Source organism: Pecten maximus, chromosome 6 (assembly GCF_902652985.1).
Source record: "Pecten maximus chromosome 6, xPecMax1.1, whole genome shotgun sequence".
NCBI lineage: Eukaryota > Metazoa > Mollusca > Bivalvia > Pectinida > Pectinidae > Pecten > Pecten maximus.
Window position 1 is genome coordinate 17895591 of NC_047020.1, and position 22276 is coordinate 17917866.

The following is a 22276-nucleotide window of genomic DNA, read 5'->3' on the forward strand; positions in this document are numbered from 1 at the left end:
TGGTCTATCTAGTAGGATACAACAATTACCCTTCGACATTGCTCCCTAGTGGTGTCATGGTGGAGAGTTTGATACAACAATTACCCTTGGACATTGCTCCCTTCAGGTGTCATGGTAAAGAATTGGTATATCTAGTAGGATACAACAATTGCCCTTGGACATTTCTCCCTAATGGTGTCATGATGGTAAAGAGATGGTGTATCTAGTAGGATACAACAATTACCCTTGGACATTGCTCCCTAGTGGTGTCATGGTAAAGAGTTGGTATATCTAGTAGGATACAACAATTACCCTTGGACATTGCTCCCTAGTGGTGTCATGGTAAAGAGTTGGTGTATCTAGTAGGATACAACAATTACCCTTGGACATTGCTCGGTATTGGTGTCGTGATAAAGAGTTATTGTATCTAGTAGTAGGATGCAACAATTACCCTTGGACATTGCTCCCTTGTGGTGTCATGGTAAAGAGTTGGTCTATCTAGTAGGATAAAACAATTACCCTTGGACATTGCTCCCTAATGGTGTCATGATGGTAAAGAGTTGGTCTATCTAGTAGGATACAACAATTACCCTTAGACATTGCTCCCTAGTGGTGTAATGGTGGAGAGTTTGATACAACAATTACCCTTGGACATTTCTCCCTAATGGTGTCATGATGGTAAAGAGATGGTGTATCTAGTAGGATACAACAATTACCCTTGGACATTGCTCCCTAGTGGTGTCATGGTAAAGAGTTGGTATATCTAGTAGGATACAACAATTACCCTTGGACATTGCTCCCTAGTGGTGTCATGGTAAAGAGTTGGTGTATCTAGTAGGATATAACAATTACCCTTGGACATTGCTTCCTAGTGGTGTCATGGTAAAGAGTTGGTGTATCTAGTAGGATACAACAATTACCCTTGGACATTGCTCCCTAGTGGTGTCATGGTAAAGAGTTGTTCTATCTAGTAGGATACAACAATTACCCTTTGGCATATTACCCCCTAGTGGTGTCATGGTCAAGAGTTTGTGTATCTAGTAGGATACAACAACTACCCTTGGACATTGCTCCCTAGTGGTGTCATGGTGGAGAGTTTGATACAACAATTACCCTTGGACATTGCTCCCTAGTGGTGTCATGGTAAAGAGTTGGTGTATCTAGTAGGATACAACAATTACCCTTGGACATTGCTCCCTAGTGGTGTCATGGTGGAGAGTTTGATACAACAATTACCCTTGGACATTGCACCCTAGTGGTGTCATGGTAAGGAGTTGCTGTATCTAGTAGTAATCGTTTCCAGTATTTAGTTTGATTTGACGTTGAAATAGAGTGCTACTGGGCTACCTTTGCATTATCTTATGTGGTGTGGATGTTTCAGAGAAAGAGAATCTAAGTTCACGTTTAACTCCCCTAATGTATTATTTGCATTTAGAGCAGGTGATCAGCTTAACGAGGATTTTAAATGAGTCTTTTTCCCTGTCATTTTGTACTAGAGCTGAATGGTTGTTGTACAAATTGAAGGCCTTTGAATCTAGCACTCTCTCGCATACTTATTATGATTTGCTGTTTATCAATATTGAACATGAGCGGGTAAAAATAAGGGGAAAATGTCAAAGTTTTCTGGTAAACTACCTTCAGCAAACATATTTAATACCGTTTCAAATGTCATCAAGAGCAGAAGGATTATAGAGTGCTTTGTGCAACTAAGAATCTGTGGAATTCCAAGATAAATTGATATATGATGTCTTCTACTTCCATTCCCATTATCTATCACACATTGATCATACCATCAGAACATCTGTTATTTGCTTTCTGTTCTGCACAAGGATAATGTAGACAAAAAATCATCTACAAAAGAAAATTTGATATCTATTTAACTTTATGTGTTTGGTGATCATGTAGATATACCTGTTTTACTCAAAATCCCATTAGAGTTAAATTTAGGTGTTGAAAGAAAACTTAATTCCATTTTTAAAGTGTTGTATATACATTAGTATGTGACACGAACAATCAGATGATGCATTGCACTGCAATCTGTATTCCTCCTGGCTGGTGTCCAGGTAATGCACACTTACAGAGAAAGGGTGTACTTGGCTGACACATGCCCGACGTACTTAATACAGAAGGTGTACATGGTTGACAGCTTCCTGGAACTTCTTGTAAAACACAGAATGTATCGTAAGATAGAACATTGGGCAATATATGTTAATATTTATCTAATTTATATTCCATGACACCAAATTTATGTATGCAGAACCTGGTGTTTTAATTTTCATAATAAAATCATTACCAGCTGTTTAAGCATGTACAGATTTGGATACAGCTGTCCCCGAAGTTTGCTGTATTGAATTGTATATTTGAATGTCAATGTATATATTTCATACTGTGTAAACAGCGGAGTAATGTTACAATATAATATGTCAGCCATCTATAAATAAATAACACTTGCTACTGTAAACATATCATTGATTGTCTTTTGAAACTTCTGTTTTTATTGGGTTTTTTAATCCAGACATTTTCTCCACTATATCATTGGTTAAAAACTTGATCTGAATAATGTGATGCTGTTAATTGTCTTATTGTTTCAATATTGAAAATGGCTTTCCTGTCTCTAGATTTTGATTGGTTGATATCCATATGCCTTTAAATAATTCAAATTGGGAACAAAGGAAACAATACAGTTTCAAAAATTGGTTTGGTTTGAAATAAGGGGGGGGGGGATCCCTTTAAAGGTATGACTGTTTTTGTAGAATATATTGAATAACTATACGTTTTGTTTGCCCCTGTTTTAAAACCTTTGTTATGCAATGTGTCTGTAATGCTTGCTTTGCTGTCATTGTGATTGGCAAAGTGACGGAGCAGAATTAGCCGTTTAATTTGTGGAAAATATTTGGTGTTAAGAAATTCTGTGAAATGGTAAGGGTGTAATAGACTGGCAGTAGTGTATTATTTGAGGTGTAAATGGGTGTTTGGTATTTTATATATCCATCATTTATCATTAAGTTTTTTTGGAAATGAGATGACTACTTGAAACATATACTAGGAAATGTATTTAGAAAATTGATATCACAATGAGCTATGCATTACTACATACTCATATAAAAATGAATATACTCACTAAATAATGTAGCAATCATACAACTATATACAGTACATTTTTTATGAAAATATTCAAAATGTTGTCTATAAACCATTGTATCTTAAAATTATTTGATCATACATCATTGGAGAATCCTGAAACAAGCCATATTGTAAAAAACTGTAAATGAGGCATTATTATTCCTTCCTTAAGCTACACAGAAACACTTCTTCATATGATTTATGGTACCAAAAATCTCAAATAGTTAGCTCTCGTAATTCCAAGAAACTAAAATCGATCTTGAGAGCTGTTACTGTATATTTCCAGCTTGGCTTTTATAGGTTTAGTTAAAATGATAGAAATGTTCTGTCTCCCAGTTGTATTAAAGGATGCCAAAAGTTTTAATGATCTTGGGTCCTGCTTCTCATTCTAGCATCATATTGATCCTGTTAAGCTTTGTAAGAAATTATGCAATATGGGCAAGGTATCATTGGAATTGCATTAAAACTATTCTACTCTCTCTATTTTCAGGAATTAACTGCAGCTATAGCAGAGGAAATACGGGTCCCCGATGCTGACAGAAAAAAACAAAATGGTGATAAAACAACAGATTCTGAAAAGTTAAAGGTCATACTTGGAGAATGGAATGATGCTTTGAATGATTCTTCGTCATTAGAAGATGATACTGTTCCCAATATAACATGTAATTTGGAGGATTCTGTGTCATTGCTAAGTGATGCCAGTTCTGATGCAGTTTCCGTAGAGACCTCAGAATTTGATCAAAGGTCACCAAGTGCTAAACATCTAAGGTTACAAAGTTTAACTGAATGTCAAGCTGAGGTAGTGGGACACAATACACTATCAGTTAAACAGGTTCAACAGGATAAAAACCGTTCTAACGATGTTTGTGTTCTTTCAGAAGAAACATTCACTCCTAAATGTGAAAATGAAATTTCTATAGAAGACGAAAATATTCCAAACGCAAAAACAGCTGAAAATTCTATAAATTTATACTCAAGTCCGTATATTAGAGAAACAAGCATTGACGATTGTAGTGACTCTTCTGAGATAGAAAAAGATATACCCATAATAGAGAAATCAACTGAGGAATCACTACCTTTGACATCAGAACCATGCACATGTACAACAAAAGAAGACAGTGATTCTGCTCAGAATACTGATGATTCCAGGCCTTTAGACAGAACAATATCAGTAGAACATTCTATAGTAGATCCTTTGTATTCAGCTGATCTTCAGAACAATTCTGTTCTAGACCCTGTGTGTTCAACAGATCTACAGAACAGTTCCATTCAAGATCCTGTGTGTTCAGCTGATCTACAGAACAGTTCTATTCAAGATCCTGTGTGTTCAACCAATCTACAGAACAGTTCTGTTCAGGATACTGTGTTTCCACCTGGTCTGAAGGACAGTTCTACTGTAAATCCTGGTCTACAGTACAGCTCTATTGTGGATACTGTGCATTCACCTGGTCAAGAGATTAACAGTTCTACTCAGGATCCTGTTTGTTCACCTCGACTGAAGGATAACTGTATTAACGATACTGTGTGTTCAACTAGTCTTGAGTGCTCAACTGAAAAACAGGACAACTCTACCCTAAATTCTGTGTGTTCACCTGGTCAACAGATTAAAATTTCGACTCCACATCCTGTATGTTCACCTTGTCTGCAGACCAACAGCTCGACTGTGGATTTAGATCATTTTCCACCCGTGGATAAACCACTAATGAATATTCCTGTCACAGATCATTTCAAAGTAGAATCTATTGGTTTACCTGTAATTAGGCATGGAAATGAACTAAAAGATACCAAAACTATTCAAGACATTAGGCCAATATCAAACACTGTGTTGGTAGACTATAGCAAGACGAGATCAGGAATTATTGCAGAAAGTGTGTTGTCTCCTGTCGAGGAAGACAATAGTGTATCGGAATTGTGTTCTCCAGATGTACTTCTTGATGATTCCATAAAGCATGTCGCTGACTCCTTGCTACCCACTGATATCTCAGTGTCAGCAGATGAATATGACTTACAGAAGGTAGATAATCATGTGGACAGGAAAGTGTATGATAATGTCTACATAGGAGAGGTGAAACATTCACCCTCAGCTACTGCTTCCTTCGATCAGACTCCAGGGGATGTAGGCAGATGTAGCACCCCAACTTTCGTTCCTTCTGTTGACCGAACAGAACAAATCATTAGCCTCACTTTGAATCAGCACCGAATACTACGACGGTCAAAAACGCTTCCAAACTTTTCTCCATCAAAGAAGCAGAAGAAATTGAACAATTCTGTAGTGGTAGACGACCATGTTAACACACCATACAAGGGAGATAATTATGTGTTCAGAGACAGTTATTTACGAGGCTCTACAAGCTCCTCCCCCGGAGGTCTACTAGTCACTGATATTGATGACCCAACACCAGTGTTCAAAGTCCAGAAACATGCACTGTCAACCACGGCTGTACAGACGTCGTTTGATGACAGCAGTAATCCTTCGAGTCCTAAGCATGTCGCAATGTTGTCGGAGCAAATCAGCATAGGCACTAACACTACCGACTCATTGGAAAGACCGAAGACTCGAGCTAAGCGACTCGAGAGACTCCAACAAGCAGAGATCTCTAACACTGCCACTACAGAAATCTTCTTTGATACCAGCAAGGTCAAAGTTAATCCTGTAGGTCATGTGACGTCTTTGCCTGCTAATCACATGACAACTCTACCCAACCATATACCAGTGAAAAACATGAACAGTGTTTCCACAAATCATGTTGTTGATGATAATGTAACACCTACGAATCATGTGACTGGTCTTTCAGCAAATCAAGTGACTGTCCTACCATTTAATCAGTTGACAAAAGTTTCCACTGCAAATCAAGTTCCTGTGATTCCCTCAAGTCATGTGACTGTTAACCAAGCTCTAACCCAAAACACGACCAAGCATGCGAGTCATATTACACCAAAACCAAAGTTACCAACAATGGAACCTGTCACTACATCATCAGTTACCTCTCCTGCCATGTCATCTGTCCCTAAGCCATCCAACTTTCCTGAAAATTTCCAGCCAAAATCACAGCAAGGATATATGATTCATGACGAATCTCCTGAAATGCAAGTTGTTGTTAATGCTACTAGTCCTGTGTTACTAAGGCGAAAGCCAGCCAGCAGTAGAAACAAACAGCGTGACATAGCCAGAAAGGAACTGGAGATGTATGCTAACGATAATGAATATTCAAAAGTGAAGAACGAGTCAAAGTTCATGGATAAAGACATGTCTAAAACATGGGATGGAGTGTCGCGAAAAAAATGGAAACAGTACTACGCACCCATAATGCAATCCATGCTTCAAAATGGGGCTACGACTGATGAAAATTGCAATGTGAAATTTGGGTCACAGAGTCTCCAACAAAGAACTCTTTTAGATCAGATGCATAAAAAGTATTGTGCATACCAGTATGAAAAGGGGTTGGAAATCCCTTGTCTGGTCCCCCAACCTCTTGTACTCAAACCCAGTCCTCCACCTCCTGATAGAATGAGATCAAGATCATGGCTACTCAAAAACTACGCAATCACCCTACCAGATCCCGCAGGTGGCTCCAAACCAAATTCCGCTGGTGGCCCAAAGCCAGACACCACAAATGGTTCAAAGGCCGATTCCACCAAAAGCAGTTCAATACCCGGCTCACCTACACTGCCACCCTCCAGAGACGGGACACTCAAAAGGCAGAAATCAGATGACCACCAAACATATTCCACAGACAGTTCAAGGGACACAACTCCTACAGCTCAGCTGTCTCCAACCACTCCAGAATCTGATGGCGACCTGGTAAGTAATAAGATTTACCTCCCTTTGTCTGTTAAAAGGTGTGAGTTGTCGGTTGTATCATAATTAACTCCAAAATATATTTTACTATTCCCATCAACAGACAGTTGTAAAGTGATTTTTACAGGTAGAAAAAATAGAAAGATTATTCTGCATTTAGATTATGTTTTAATTTATTCAAATTTTGTTTTTTACTTCTTTCTTTTTTTTTCTTTTTTAAATGTTGCTGAAAAACCCAAATAGAGCATATAACTCATGACATTGCATAAATTCAATTAAAATTCCTCAATGCTGCCATAAGGCCTAGATATCTTTCTTCAATAAGTTATAATGTTAACCTTATTATTTTATTGAAATTGTACAAAGGTCAAAATTAAATGACAAGGTTTTTATATAGTATGTGATTATGTGTAGTTACTAAGTCAGATTGTGTATCTTGAGATATTTAATAGTTAGAACAGAAAATTGAAGATTGGAAATTTAATAAAAAATCAAATGAAGTAGATGTTAAAATCAAATTTCCTGTAAATAAACCATACACATTGTAATTCACTAGGCCCCTTATTCTTTGAGGTGAACAAATTAATTACACCTCTAATCTGATGACTTGTGAAATGTGTTGAAGCAGGACTAGATTATCATGGATGAAAAATGACTTTCATCAATACTAACTTGAGGCGATATGTGATTAGAGTGGTATTGTTTGACTGTGTTAAGCTGCCAATGAACATTAGGAAATATAAACCTGTTGAAGTAGCAAAAGTTAGCTAGACACTGGGTAATGCTGGCCACAGGGGTTTTCTTGTGTTTGGTAATCCCGCTCAGATAATCAGATCATTTAAGTTTGTAAACAAACCTAAACCAGGTATAGAAGTTCCTAAAAGCTTACAAGCACATATAACACATTGGCATTGTGGTAGGGAAAACAATCTGTGCTAGTTTGGTTCTATTAAGGTATTATACAGATTCCAAGAGCGTTAAAGTTTTTATTTAAAAATCAGGTAATATTTGATAATCTGCCTTGTGTTCAGTCAAATCCTCTCTTGCAGACATGCTTACCTTGATAGTTTTTTTTTTTTTTTGTTACATTAAATATTATGCTGTATAGTTAAGGAGTTAAGATTAATATGAACTTTTCCTTGTTACCTGTTCTGTAATTGAACTTTTATAGACCTGACTTATGTTTACTTCTTGATTATTTTACGTTATTATAAACGGGTTTAATGTCCGCTATTACAGCCTCTCAGTGGACAAGTCAAAACCTATAGATAAAGATCAGGCAAGTCGACAATTGGTCACCAATTTATTACGAAAGTAAATCTTTTATATTTAATCTTTAAATCTCTGTTAATGTTTATTGATCCATCACCTGACTGCCCCTGTAGGCCACAATGGACTGTCCCTTCCCATGTGAAGTATGAGGTAGTGTCATGCTTTGGTAAATGGCCTGATCGGTACCTGGGGTCCAGAGATAGGTTGGCGGATAAGATCCCATGCTTGATTACTCGTAACCCTTTACCTGTACACCCTTACCCTACGTAGACTGAGGAGGGAAAACGTGGTCAAGGCAAGACTTAATTTACAGGAAGCATGGCCACGGATTATGCTCTCATTTCATCAGTGGACAATAATATTATCTGGTACTTTGGGTACATGCGGTATGACATGGTATGACATGTAGCACGTATACCAACAGTGCATGTGTAAAAGTATAGTTTGTTTGTTGACATTGTGTGTGGGACAAACCTGCTAAAGAACATTCCAGGATCTGTTGTTATTACTTAACAATAATGGCTGATTTGTGTGATGTTTTTAAATCACTTTCAATGCTGTTCAGGCCAAATGGTAAAAAAATCCAGGTAAGATTACTCTGTCAATTTACCTGTAATTTAAGTGAAATGAATGTCACACGCCAGCTATTAGCTCCACGTTGATATTTGACAGGTATATGTCGTAAATAGGAAGAAGTTTGTGTTCTAATTGACTCTCGATGTTGGTTGGTTATTTATAAGGTAACACTCACTTTATACCTAGCATTGAATGGAACAATAAATCATACCAGTAGTAAAATTATATTGTTGGTAAACAGAGTTTACCGTTAAAACAATACAGATCAGACATAAATCATCATTTCAATTGTAAAATATGTTTTAAAAATCATTAGAAATCTGTCATTTATAGTGATAGGATGACAGTCTGATGACATTTATGTTTTTATTGTTTAAATGATATGATTATCAACTATAGATTAAATATTTTCATATTTTCCTTTATCTTTAATTAAAAACAAGCATTACCATCTACATGGTGTACACAATTAAGATGTTAATTGACAACATAACTTTTAATTCATAGGCAAGTTCTTGGTAATTCCAAAAGCTAAGCTAAAATTAGCAAAAACAAAACGTCTTCCTAAAACTCATCATCATATTTGATATCTTTGTATGCATTGAAATATTTCTATTGAAAAAAATTGAAATTTGATAATTATTATAATGTTATAACATAACGGCTTTAAAAAAAACTATGATTGAAAGTTATTTCTATTGAAAAATAATTGTAGCTAATTGATATAGTTAAGAATTAATAAACCTGTGTGTTGGAAATATAACTTCAGAAGAGGTCAGCTGTTTTATTAATCATTGGTGGTAACAAGGATATAATAGGTGTGGAGTTCTGGACAGGTTCGACCCAACCTGACCTCAAGCTATAGACATTTATTATCACTATAATGTGACAATGCTCAATTATCTACCTCCATAAATCAGTAGTAGATATCACTAACAGATTCCCTACAGAAATGTCTAAGGATGTGATAGCCTTTGGAGATAGAAATCATCACTATTGATTACTATGATAACATTATTAATAAAGATCTTTCTAGGATTTTTTTCTGGTGTCATATTTTTCTACGTTGATAAAGATCTGAGGATTTTTTTCAATGAGAAGGATATTGATACCAAAATGCTTTAAAAAGTTGATTGACTGCCTTTGTAATTATTTAGTCAGTTTCACCCTTATTGTTTGGCATATTTAAGGATGTCCTGACATTGCTCTAGTCATAATTCTCTAAACTAGCGTTTTAATGGTAATAATGGTTTCCAGATGACTAATGTTCTGATGCCATGACATAGAGGATATCTAACAGTGTCTTCAGTAATACCAAATATATTTCACTCGTGTGGCTAATATTTCGATATTTTTCACGAGTGCGCAGCACGAGTGAAAAATATCGAAATATTAGCCACACGAGTGAAATATATTTGGTATTACTGAAGACACTGTTAGATATTCTGTTTATTACATTTTTCATCAACGAAAACCCTACCCCGTATGCTAACTAGGACTACAGCGATAATTTGTAAACAAAAAAAGTAGTTTCCCCTGTCCAGGTCCTGACATATATGTCGGGCTTTCTGATTGGTCAATTATTGTGGTATTTTCTAATCATTAATTTGATTGGTCAAATCAGCAAAAAGTGATATTTTTCACTAGTGAAAAATATGATATTCTTCACTAGTGAAAAATATCACTTTTATAAAATGAATAATTTTTGATATTTCACTGGTAAAAATGTAATAAAATGCTATAATAACTATATTTATGTGGGCCTCATTGTTGTCAGGGGTGACTACTATAGTTCTCTGATATTGTCCAAGTCGCTACCATAGTTCCCTATGATATTGTCTAAGTCGCTACCATGGTTCCCTATGATATTGTCTAAGTCGCTACCATAATTCCCTATGATATTGTCTAAGTCGCTACCATAATTCCCTATGATATTGTCTAAGTCGCTACCATAGTTCCCTATGATTTTGTCCAAAGACGCTACATAGTTCCCTATGATATTGTCCAAGTCGCTACCATAGTTCCCTATGATATTGTCCCAAGTCACTACCGTAGTTCCCTATGATATTGTCCAAAGACGCTACATAGTTCCCTAGCTATGATATTGCCTTAGTCGCTACCATAGTTCCCTATGATATTGTCCCAAGTCACTACCGTAGTTCCCTATGATTTTGTCCAAAGACGCTACATAGTTCCCTATGATATTGTCCCAAGTCACTACCATAGTTCCCTATGATATTGTCTAAGTCACTACCGTAGTTCCCTACGATATTGTCCAAGTCACTACCATAGTTCCCTATGATATTGTCCAAGTCGCTACCATAGTTCCCTATGATATTGTCTAAGTCGCTACCATAGTTCCCTATGATATTGTCCAAAGACGCTACATAGTTCCCTAGCTATGATATTGCCTTAGTCGCTACCATAGTTCCCTATGATATTGTCCCAAGTCACTACCGTAGTTCCCTATGATATTGTCCCAAGTCACTACCGTAGTTCCCTATGATATTGTCCAAGTCACTACCATAGTTCCCTATGATATTGTCTAAGTCGCTACCGTAGTTCCCTATGATATTGTCCAAGTCGCTACCGTAGTTTCCTATGATCCTGTCCAAAGGTGCTATCATAGCATTCTACAGTACAACTCTTGACCATGGTTCCCCATAACATATTGTCAATGGATACTACCATGATATTGTCGGGAGTCATTTGTTGTTAATGTTTTTTGGAAGTAACCATTATGTGTCTCAAGATACTGACTGAAAGTAACTGACATGTTCCAATGATATACGGTCCATTACAACCCAGTATTGGACAATATGATGTTTTACATCTGAACAGACTTCAACGATCATTAAGCTGGAAGGTCAGAGATTCCGAAAAGGTTCAAACCTACATCACAGTTGACAAATATCACATCCAGGTGTGCCGGCCTGTTACAAGTCTTATTCCTTAACATGCTAAGTGGTCCTAACAAAAACCCCTTTGTTTCCACCAGTAACATCATAGAAATGTTGATACCAAATTTGATTTTATCCGGATAAAACCTTGTACCCCCTGTAGCTTTTATCAAAGGATTACACAGGTAATGATAAAAACTACATGTATATACCATCTTACCCTCTTTAAAGCCGAGAGCTATTTATTTGCATTGAAATATATTGGAGGTCAGCATATTTCTTCTAAAATCTATCCTTACGGTGACCTGAATATGTCTGTCGGTGCCAGTTGGCAGGAGGCTAAGTAAATATATATTTTATACAATGTTTCCAAAACAAACTGAGAACGTTTAGTCCATAAGACATCATAACATAGGTTTCTAGATCTACAAATTCATAACATGGCTCCACATAGCCTAATAGTTTAGACTTAAGAGCTGTCCTTTCTTTGTGGATTTTCTGTGAGAACCTTAGGTACCACTTGAACTTATTCTTATTGTGAGCTTTTATTGAAAGCAGATACATATATATGTAGTCATTCTTAGCCATTTACCTGACCTGAAAAAAAATTGTACCACTTCCAAAAAATCTTTGTGATATTTTTTCAGGGGTACTATATATTGTGTAACTTTGAAAATAGTGTTTGTTTTGTTTCTAGATATTTATCTAAAGATTATTCGTTTGACAAAGCATTAAACGTTTTGAATATTTTGCTTCAGTCAATATTAAGCTATTGTAAATGTGAATTTAAGAAAACATCTCTTATTCGTTGAGTCATTATTTAAATAAACGTATGTGTGTTTTTCAGTGTCATGACATTGTCCTATATCTTTGGTGCCCTCACTAATATGGTCAAACCTTATTGGAAGGAAAGTCATTAGTGTCTTTCTAGTATAACTATAGAGTACCTAGCTAAATATTACAGACAGTGAATTTCCCATACAAGTGTGAATTCTTGACCTCTCCTTCCTATATGGGATGGTCAGTTAGTGGTCATTGTGGGTTAGGAGATAAGAAAAGACCACTGTTATGGCCTTTTAATATGTCCAGTGGTAGCTGTAATGATTTATATGTCATCTAGAAAAAGGTAAGGTGAAGTGTTATCTAGCCAAATCGATCCTTGAAAATCAAACGTACTTCTTTAAACTGTACATCTGTGAAATCATATTTCTGGGGAAAACGTAAAGTTTAAACAAAATAAGTTAGTGTTTGTATAGGTACAATGAACTGATGCTTGGAGTTTCTCATGGATTTAGGATAATTTTATTTTGAAGGTAATCAAAATCAGCTTTAAATGGGGAGATCGAGCTCAGTGTGTATATATATAAAAGGATTAAATATTATTGAAAAATAATATGAGGATACTGTACATGTAAGTGAGATAAGTGTTGGTTACTGACATGAGAACTGAATCATTGATTAACTTTAAAGTTGATAAAACGAATGCACAATGTGACAGAAACAAGATTTGTATCTTGGCAACAATTTTATGATAATTTTAATTCAATAAGATGTAAGTTTCACATTTAAATTGATTAATATTGTATTCTTTTTTGTGAATGGCAAGAGTTTTAGGAGAAGAAATTAGACAATTTCAAATTGGCACACAACATATTTGTCTATAATGATTGAAGCAGGAATCTTTGCAATGCATGTCAAATACATTTCTTGTTTAAATGAAGGTGACATTCAAATTGAAATGCCCTTACTTAAATCTTATCTAGAGAATTTGAATTGGATACCATACAATTTTCTGTTGAACACATTCACAAAACATCCACAAGCATTAATTCTGCGATCAAAGGTATCATTTGGAAACTTAATAGTTTAGGATTTCTTCTTCTGAAGAGTTCTACTGTCTCATTAATGATTTATTAGATGTGACAATGCGTAGAATTCGTTGTATATGTTGACCTTCACCTGTTGCTGACGTGTTGTACATAGAAATGATTTGCTGTTGCACATGTAGACATATAAATGAAACCATTGTGTTTAATTCTAAGTCGCATAAGAGGAATTATTTTAATCCCAGGAGCTTCAGAATCCTACTTTTATATGTGCTAGCTATAATTAGTATATACATGTAATTGTGGTTAATGTTTTGGTTCAAAGACACAAGGGTAAACAGTTGTCTCATGGATAGTGGCCAAATCCTACCAATAAAACTTCAGCAAAACATATTGGTCATTATATATATATAGTGTACTGTGATTATGGAGAAAAATGAAAGCTTGTAATGTATAATGCATGAAATATATGATGAAAAAATATCAAGAATCAAGGTCATTTAATAATTCTTTAAAGAAGAAAAATAAACATACAATTTTAAAAGCTTCATAAAATTGGATTTGACATTAATTTTAATCATATAGCCATGTTAACAACTACCTTTCGAACTTACTACCATTTTCATTACAAGTATGGAGCTACTTCCAAATGCAGCTGTGATTATAGGTTGTGAGATCAGATTCTGACAGAATTATTAGCTTTGAGAATTAAGGAAGCAGCCACATGCCTGTCAGTAAAAGCTGTCTAACATTACCCTGGGTGAGCAGTTCACACCTGACCAGTTCACACCTGACCAGTCACATCCACATGTCCAGTACCTGATGAGGGGTGCCTGTTATGTGTTAATCACAGGTAACACTTTGACACCTGTACCATAGGCCTGTCATTTTTACCTGGCTGACCTTGGTTAACACCTGATTAGAGTGGTCATCCTCTCACCTGGTGTGGGTGTAATTAATGACCCCTCTGGTCACTTCCTTACTCTGGTCACCTTTGATCTCTGCCTCCACAGGATGTTAATGTCATAAAGATGAATAAATAATGTACGGGTCAGCAGTAATTATGGCCATTTCTGTGTGCATGGCAATGACCTCTAGATCTGCTACTCTCTGTAAATATGATTTCTAATATATTCAGTATAATTTTTATCATAGTCCTTTTTTTATTTATTTATGCTTTGTAATAACTAAGATGATTTCAACAGCCGAAAATGGAAATAATTCATGATCATCATTTTGAAAATTATTGCATATGGCCATATATTATATAATAAATAGAAATTACAAAACAACATATTATCATAATATGAGTCAGTATTTTGTACAAATAATAGCAAAAATTTACGCTTTTAAAGAATATTGGATATTTAGCAGATTTTCTTTTTCAGTAACTGGATGTTTTCCTTATCCCATTAAAACTAATTCATACTTTTATCGTTAACACTTTAACTTGTGTATAAATAATCAGTGCTTTAATACATTAATTGGTCACAGTTTTTACATTAATTCTATACATTTAAATCTCTTTTTGGGGGGGGGGAAAGCCATTTCGTACATGTTGTAAAATGTGGGAGGTATATATGACATCAGAAACACAATCCCTCACTTTGTGGTATTTTGTTGGTTCAGCAAATATATCTATCCAGGTGCTTCACACATTGTAAGTAACAGGTGCCCAAAACTATTATGTTTCATTGTCAGAAAAGATTTTAATTACGATAAAAAAAACAAAAAAGAATAAATTAAAACACCTACAAACCAGAAAAAAACCATCAAACTAATTCCAATTCAGAGAATGAAATTAAAAAGTTTGTATTAAAAATATTTTGCATAAATTCATGGTTAATACTTTTAAGGTGTGCTATCAATTTCCCACGGTCGTTTTGTGATATGAACTAGGTGCTGTTACATATGCATTACAATATATGTGGCTGTTTTGTGTATTTTTAAGTTTGGATAGGTTAAGTATGGTTTACATCAATTAGATATAGTACATTCATTTGAGAGATACTGAAGTTACCGTATCTTTGCCATAATAGGCCCAGGACGACCTAACCTTGGTCCTTATTTAGTCCTCTACCAGGACGACCTAGCCTTGGTCCTTATTTAGTCCTCTACCAGGACGACCTAACCTTGGTCCTTATTATAGTCCTCTACCAGGACGACCTAACCTTGGTCCTTATTTAGTCCTCTACTAGGACGACCTAACCTTGGTCCTTATTTAGTCCTCTACCAGGACGACCTAACCTTGGTCCTTATTTAGTCCTCTACTAGGACGACCTAACCTTGGTCCTTATTTAGTCCTCTACCAGGACGACCTAACCTTGGTCCTTATTATAGTCCTCTACCAGGACGACCTAACCTTGGCCCTTATTTAGTCCTCTACTAGGACGACCTAACCTTGGTCCTTATTTAGTCCTCTACTAGGACGACCTAACCTTGGTCGTTATTTAGTCCTCTACCAGTACGACCTAACCTTGGTCCTTATTATAGTCCTCTACCAGGACGACCTAACCTTGGTCCTTATTTAGTCCTCTACCAGGACGACCTAACCTTGGTCCTTATTTAGTCCTCTACTAGGACGACCTAACCTTGGTCCTTATTATAGTCCTCTACCAGGACGACCTAACCTTGGCCCTTATTTAGTCCTCTACCAGGACGACCTAACCTTGGTCCTTATTTAGTTCTCTAACAGGACGACCTAACCTTGGTCGTTATTTAGTCCTCTACCAGGACGACCTAACCTTGGTCCTTATTATAGTCCTCTACCAGGACGACCTAACCTTGGTCCTTATTTAGTCCTCTACCAGGACGACCTAACCTTGGCCCTTATTTAGTCCTCTACCAGGACGACCTAACCTTGGCCCTTATTTAGTCCTCTACCAGGACGACCTAACCTTGGCCCTTATTTAGTCCTCTACCAGGACGACCTAACCTTGGCCCTTATTTAGTCCTCTACCAGGACGACCTAACCTTGGTCCTTATTATAGTCCTCTACCAGGACGACCTAACCTTGGTCCTTATTTAGTCCTCTAACAGGACGACCTAACCTTGGTCCTTATTTAGTCCTCTAACAGGACGACCTAACCTTGGTCCTTATTTAGTCCTCTAACAGGACGACCTAACCTTGGTCCTTATTTAGTCCTCTACCAGGGTCGGGCACTGACTATAGGTTTCCTCAATAGGGAACATTATTATGCTGATTGTTCTAGTTATTTTCATAATGAAATAATTTATAGTATGGAAGACTTTTGTTTTAGATAAGAATAACATATATATATACTCCCAACCTTCCCCATCGCTACTGAAGATAGGGTATAATACTGAAATCGGAGGGTATCTGCCTCACAATATACCTCCATCATACTGCTGTTATTCATAGCATAGTACATTCAAAGATTTCTGCTCGTTTATGACATTCATGTTATAAATTCGTAATTTTCATGTGGAGGTAAGTATATTAAATCCATCTTTGTCCTCCCCTGGTAGACTAACTGATAGATTACGGTAACTATACCACACCCTAACTTCTGTCATCCTCACAAGCATCACACATGGCCCGATAACCGCCCAGTCAACTAAAGGGTCGACATAACATCCTGTTTACAGACACACAACAGTCCTGATGTTTTCTCTGGGAATCCAGCTCATTAAATTTAAAAGAAAAAGTTCAAAATTGTTTTCAAAAACACATTTAAGTAATACATGTTAGATTTTGTCTGGCCTAAATACTTTTTTCTGCAATTCAAGTTATGAAAATCCAGGGGTGGGATTATAATCCTAAACGTAAGGCTTTTGTAGGCTGTATGATAATAACTATATGTTAAAACCTCTCGTTTAGGTAGATTGATCCGTCTCTTAATAATACCTGCCTGTAATAAACTTTCTTAAGCTTAATGTTTGCCCCAGTAAAACTTAACCTCTTGAGCTATTGGAAATAATTCAGATTTAAGGCATGACAGTTAAAAAAATCATATCCACAATCTTCTTAGGGTGAATTTTAAAACTAGCACTCCCCAGAGAATGTAAAAGTATTTATCATAGGAATTTTAATCCAGCCCGCCTAGATAGGGCAGCATACAAAATAATGGTGCGTGGTTCTGCCTGTCTTCTTAAGCTCCACTATAATGACAGTCACGAAAGGACATCTTAGAACATTGTAACTCTTGAGGACATTTAGGAGACCAAGACTCATGTTAAAGCTTAAGGAAATCACAGCAATAGAACATTATTCTGTGAAGTTATGAATGCATAAATAACCAGGGTATGACCTGGGGTGTTTGTCGGGAGGATTTATCGTTTTTGTTTCATGTTAAATACTACCGACTCAGTTGGAACTGTATGAACTATACTACTATAAATGATCTTCAACATTACTAAGCTTTTGAATATGATTTTCATCTCATATATACCCATACATATACCTACGATTCTTGAGTGATAAGTTAAGTATACCAATAAAAATGTACTAGAGTACCACCAGTTTGCTTAGAATGTTTACAAAGTCTTTTAGACATATATTTTACTAACGAAGGAATTCTTGTTCTGTAAAGGTCCATTTTCCAACCCTGTAGGATATTGACAAAGCTTTCTTGATATATTTACTGTAAACTGTTATGCAAAGAAACTTGCTTGTCCATGTATTTTAATGTAGCACAAGAAAGGCTCTGTGTGAATTTCAAACATTTTTTATCAAGTTCAAAAATTAGGAAGACAAACACACATTTACATTCATCAATAAACTGAGATGTGTGCTTTTTGTGTGTTTAACAAACTCGGCTTTATACTGTGTACCAGAATTTTGCGTATAATGCAATTTAAAAGGGGATTTCATCATATATAAAAGACACATACAGCTTCTAAGCTGGCAGATGTTATTGTACGGTGTTTGGAGAACAGGAATGATTTATTACAAACATGTGTTAGAAGTTTGAACTTCTTTAAACAAAGTGCCTGACCTAGGTCGATACCTGTACATTGTAGATATAAAGGTTATAAATTAACCTTACCAATGTTGTAGATGTTTTTACAGGTACAGGTTTACCTGTGAACCCCAACAGTCACTGGGCCAGGTGATACTGTTAATACCTTTGTCCACTATTGTCAGTCAGACTCTCCAGACTCATCGCTCTGTCTCCTCTTTCCCTGTCAGAGTTTCTGTTGCCCCAGTTTATCATATACAATGAAGTGTCATTTTACATATAAAATCACAATTTTCAAAATACTTTAAACAATATTGCGAATTATTAATTTATAGTATCATTTCTGTGCCCCACCCTGCAAATATTCAGTTATGTTATGATTTTTGAAACTATGAATAGGAAAATGTCTATACATACTAGCAGAATGGTTTTTGCTTTATCATTAAAGAAATTGATTTGTAATAAGTATTCTCATTCAAAACTTGTTTTTCTTTTCTTTTTCAGAAACTACAACCTGCAAAAGGAGATGCAGGTAAGGGATTTTTTTTTATATTGTATATATCACTTCAAATATCATTAATAGATATGTATTCTGGTTTTTTTTTCAGAGTTATGTGCTCTTGTGAACAGGTATTGATTGTTACATTTGTATGTCATTTGTTTGATAGAGTAACTTAAAAAAATTCTGAAAAAATGGCATAATTTTCTCACATTACTAATGATGTAGCTATAATACTTGCTCACAAGAGCAGATAACTGTGCTTGCATTACAAAAGACGGAATAGTAAAATTGTTATAAAAATATAGAATATATATATCTATATAATACATTGTGCAGAAACATTTTCTAGTTTTTCTTTTCATAAAATTATATTATTTAAGACTGAAATTCTATAAGATTTCAATTATTTTGAAAATGTTGGTATAATTGAAATGTTGTCTTACAAAATTAATGTGAAAATAACACAACAAATGCTGCACGTTATTGACAGATACAGGTAAGTTATTTACTAATACCAAAAAGGGATGAGATGATGCTGACTACCATACAAGGAATGTAGATGATGCTGAAATTGCCATATAAGGAGGGCAGGTAGTTTTACTGTCAACTATGTCAGTTGCATACCATAACACAATTGTCACAGGTTACCATGAAAATCAGTAGTAATGTTTAGTGGTACAATGATGATAATTAATTCCCTACTGTTGGATGGGGCCAAATGTTTTCTTTCTAATGAAACTTTGTCATAGTGACTTATAATAGCCTGTCACGATAAGTCTTCATTTGCCAGATTTAGGGAGTGGCAGAATGAGTGTTGTGTCCCTTTAAATATAGAGTTATGGTCCTTTATTGCGTCCCTTTAGATACAGAGTTACAGCCCTTTGTTGTGTTCGTTTAGATACAGAGTTATGGCCCTTTACTAGCGAATATATTTTTCTATGATTCCTACTTTAATTTCACCAACTGCTTTTAAATTTGTTTTAATATTCAGATATAGCAGATTAACCCAATAAAACATATTTTGTGAGTTGCATGCATGCATCTAAAAATAACCCCTAATATTGGAATCCATTCAGCAATTAATTTGTTTCAGTGAACATCTTTCTTTTCTAAGCAGTTTCGTTGTAAAAAAAAGTAGGTGTTTATGCCATAGGTAAATATCTGTATGCATATCTGTATGCATAAGAGACATTTTGACTTGAAGATTATAAACAACATTTTTGCAATTATTTCGGTGAAGATGACCCAAAAATGAATATACTCATGTTTATCTTTTTCCTGTGTGACTCAGAAACCTCAATAGATAGGTCATGTATTTGAAGTAGAAAATTTAAACACCGTCTATATTTGATTAGAAATTCTAAACACAAAGTTGATGTGGATGTTTACAAACCCTAAACCTTGGCCGAGAAATTACAAGCCAATCTCCAGGTGTGATTCATGGCTAGGCAAATAGAGTGTAACTCAACATCAGATAAAGGTCAACATTGATTGTCCTACATACACAATCACCACACCTCCGGTCAGTCTTGACCATTTGAAAGTTTGATTTTAACACAGAGTAACATTACTCGGTATCCATAGAGGTATTCTATTCTTGAGTATGGATTAAAATGTTTTGATAAAAGTATTAAACTTGTCATCAAAAAACATTCTTTTCGCCTACTGACCTTGGAATGAGACTTTGAGGGGATGTATATTATATAGGTGTCCTCAGGACCAGATATAGGTTAATACTCATGTTTACATAAGGGAATCAACATAATCACTGAAGGAGATGTCAGATTTACCTCCCTTCTCACTGACTCCACACAGATCAGCTAAGAAATGTAATGTAGGTAATTGATGTATGACAGAATTTGCATACATATGTTGTTGAGTTTATTTTTGAAATGTTTATAATTCCAAACTTTACATCTCACAAGCGTCCTATTTGGTGTTATTTAACGACACTGACTTTTTATAATGATTTTTTCAAAGTTTAATCTCTTTTTGGACTGACAAATTTTTACATAAAGCTCACTTTGAAGCTCTAAAGCTACCAGTTGATTGATTTCCACCCAAGCCTATTGTATTGTATATATATTTTTGTTTACGATTTCTTATGATACATACAAAGCTTTGTGTGTTAAATCTGTATGAATAAATCGTAGACCATCTTTGCCTAAGAGTACTGATAATATTTTGTAAAACACCAACGAGGAAACATGATAAATATCAGATGTAATACATTAGCTGATATTCGAATGCTAAACACCTGTTGGCAATTACTGTTAACCGTTTAAGAGTTTTTGTGAAATTACCAAAACAACAACGTGCAGGGACTGTTTTGAAGGTCTGGTTTCTTGAATGTAAATCATTTGTACGGATAATGCAAGACAGATGTGTTTATAAGACTATGAACAACAATAGATTATTTTTACATTGCACCTGTAATTACACATTTCATACAGGTGTCTATCTTAGATCTATGTATGGCCTGACCTCCCAGTGCCTCTGTAATAACTGAACTGATAATGTATCTAACATACAGACACTATAGTATTAGATACATCTACACATTATACCTACTACAGCTCACCTACGTGTGGTACCAGGCATGTATTCAGACACATAGATACTGTTTTTATTATCCACCTATTGGTGTTATTTAATGATACTTTGACTTTTTATAATGATTTTTTCCCCATTTTTAGCTCACCTGGACCGAAGGTCCGGTGAGCTTATGTCATGGAGCAGCGTCCGTCGTCCGTCCGTCGTCCGTCCGTCCGTCCGTCCGTCGTCCGTCAACATTTGCTTCAAATCGCTACTAGTCAAAAAGTTCTTATTGGATTTTGACCAAATTTGGCCAGAAACATCCTTGGCAGAAGGGGAACAGATTTTGCATAAATGGTGACTCTGACCCCCAAGGGGTCAAAGGGGCGGGGCCCAATACAGGAAATAGAGGTAATTCCTTTAAATCGCTACTAGTCATAAAGTTATGAATGGATTTGAACCCAATTTAGTCAGAAACATCCTTGGGGGAAGGGGAACAGATTTTGCATAAATGGTGACTCTGACCCCCAAGGGGCCAAAGGGGCGGGGCCCAATACAGGAAATAGAGGTAATTCCTTTAAATCGCTACTAGTCATAAAGTTATGAATGGATTTGAACCCAATTTAGTCAGAAACATCCTTGGGAGAAGGGGAACAGATTTTGCATAAATGGTGACTCTGACCCCCGAGGGGCCAAAGGGGCTGGGCCCAATAGGGGAAATAGAGGTAATTCCTTTAAATCACTACTAGTCATAAAGTTATGAATGGATTTGAACCCAATTTGGTCTGAAACATCCTTGGGGGAAGGGGAACAGATTTTGCATAAATGGTGACTCTGACCCC

At 35.8% G+C, this 22276-nt stretch overlaps 1 protein-coding gene across 3 annotated transcripts in view; it reads left to right on the top strand.

Annotated features, from left to right (window-relative positions):
- Positions 1-22276, top strand: part of LOC117329118 (rho GTPase-activating protein 7-like) — a 140889-nt gene that overhangs the window by 46768 nt on the left and 71845 nt on the right. For all 3 annotated transcript variants that reach the window (XM_033886858.1, XM_033886860.1, XM_033886861.1), the window contains 2 exons: positions 3593-6904; positions 18902-18929. In XM_033886858.1, the coding sequence (XP_033742749.1) occupies positions 3593-6904; positions 18902-18929 (3340 nt within the window). The remainder of the gene's footprint in view (positions 1-3592; positions 6905-18901; positions 18930-22276) is intronic.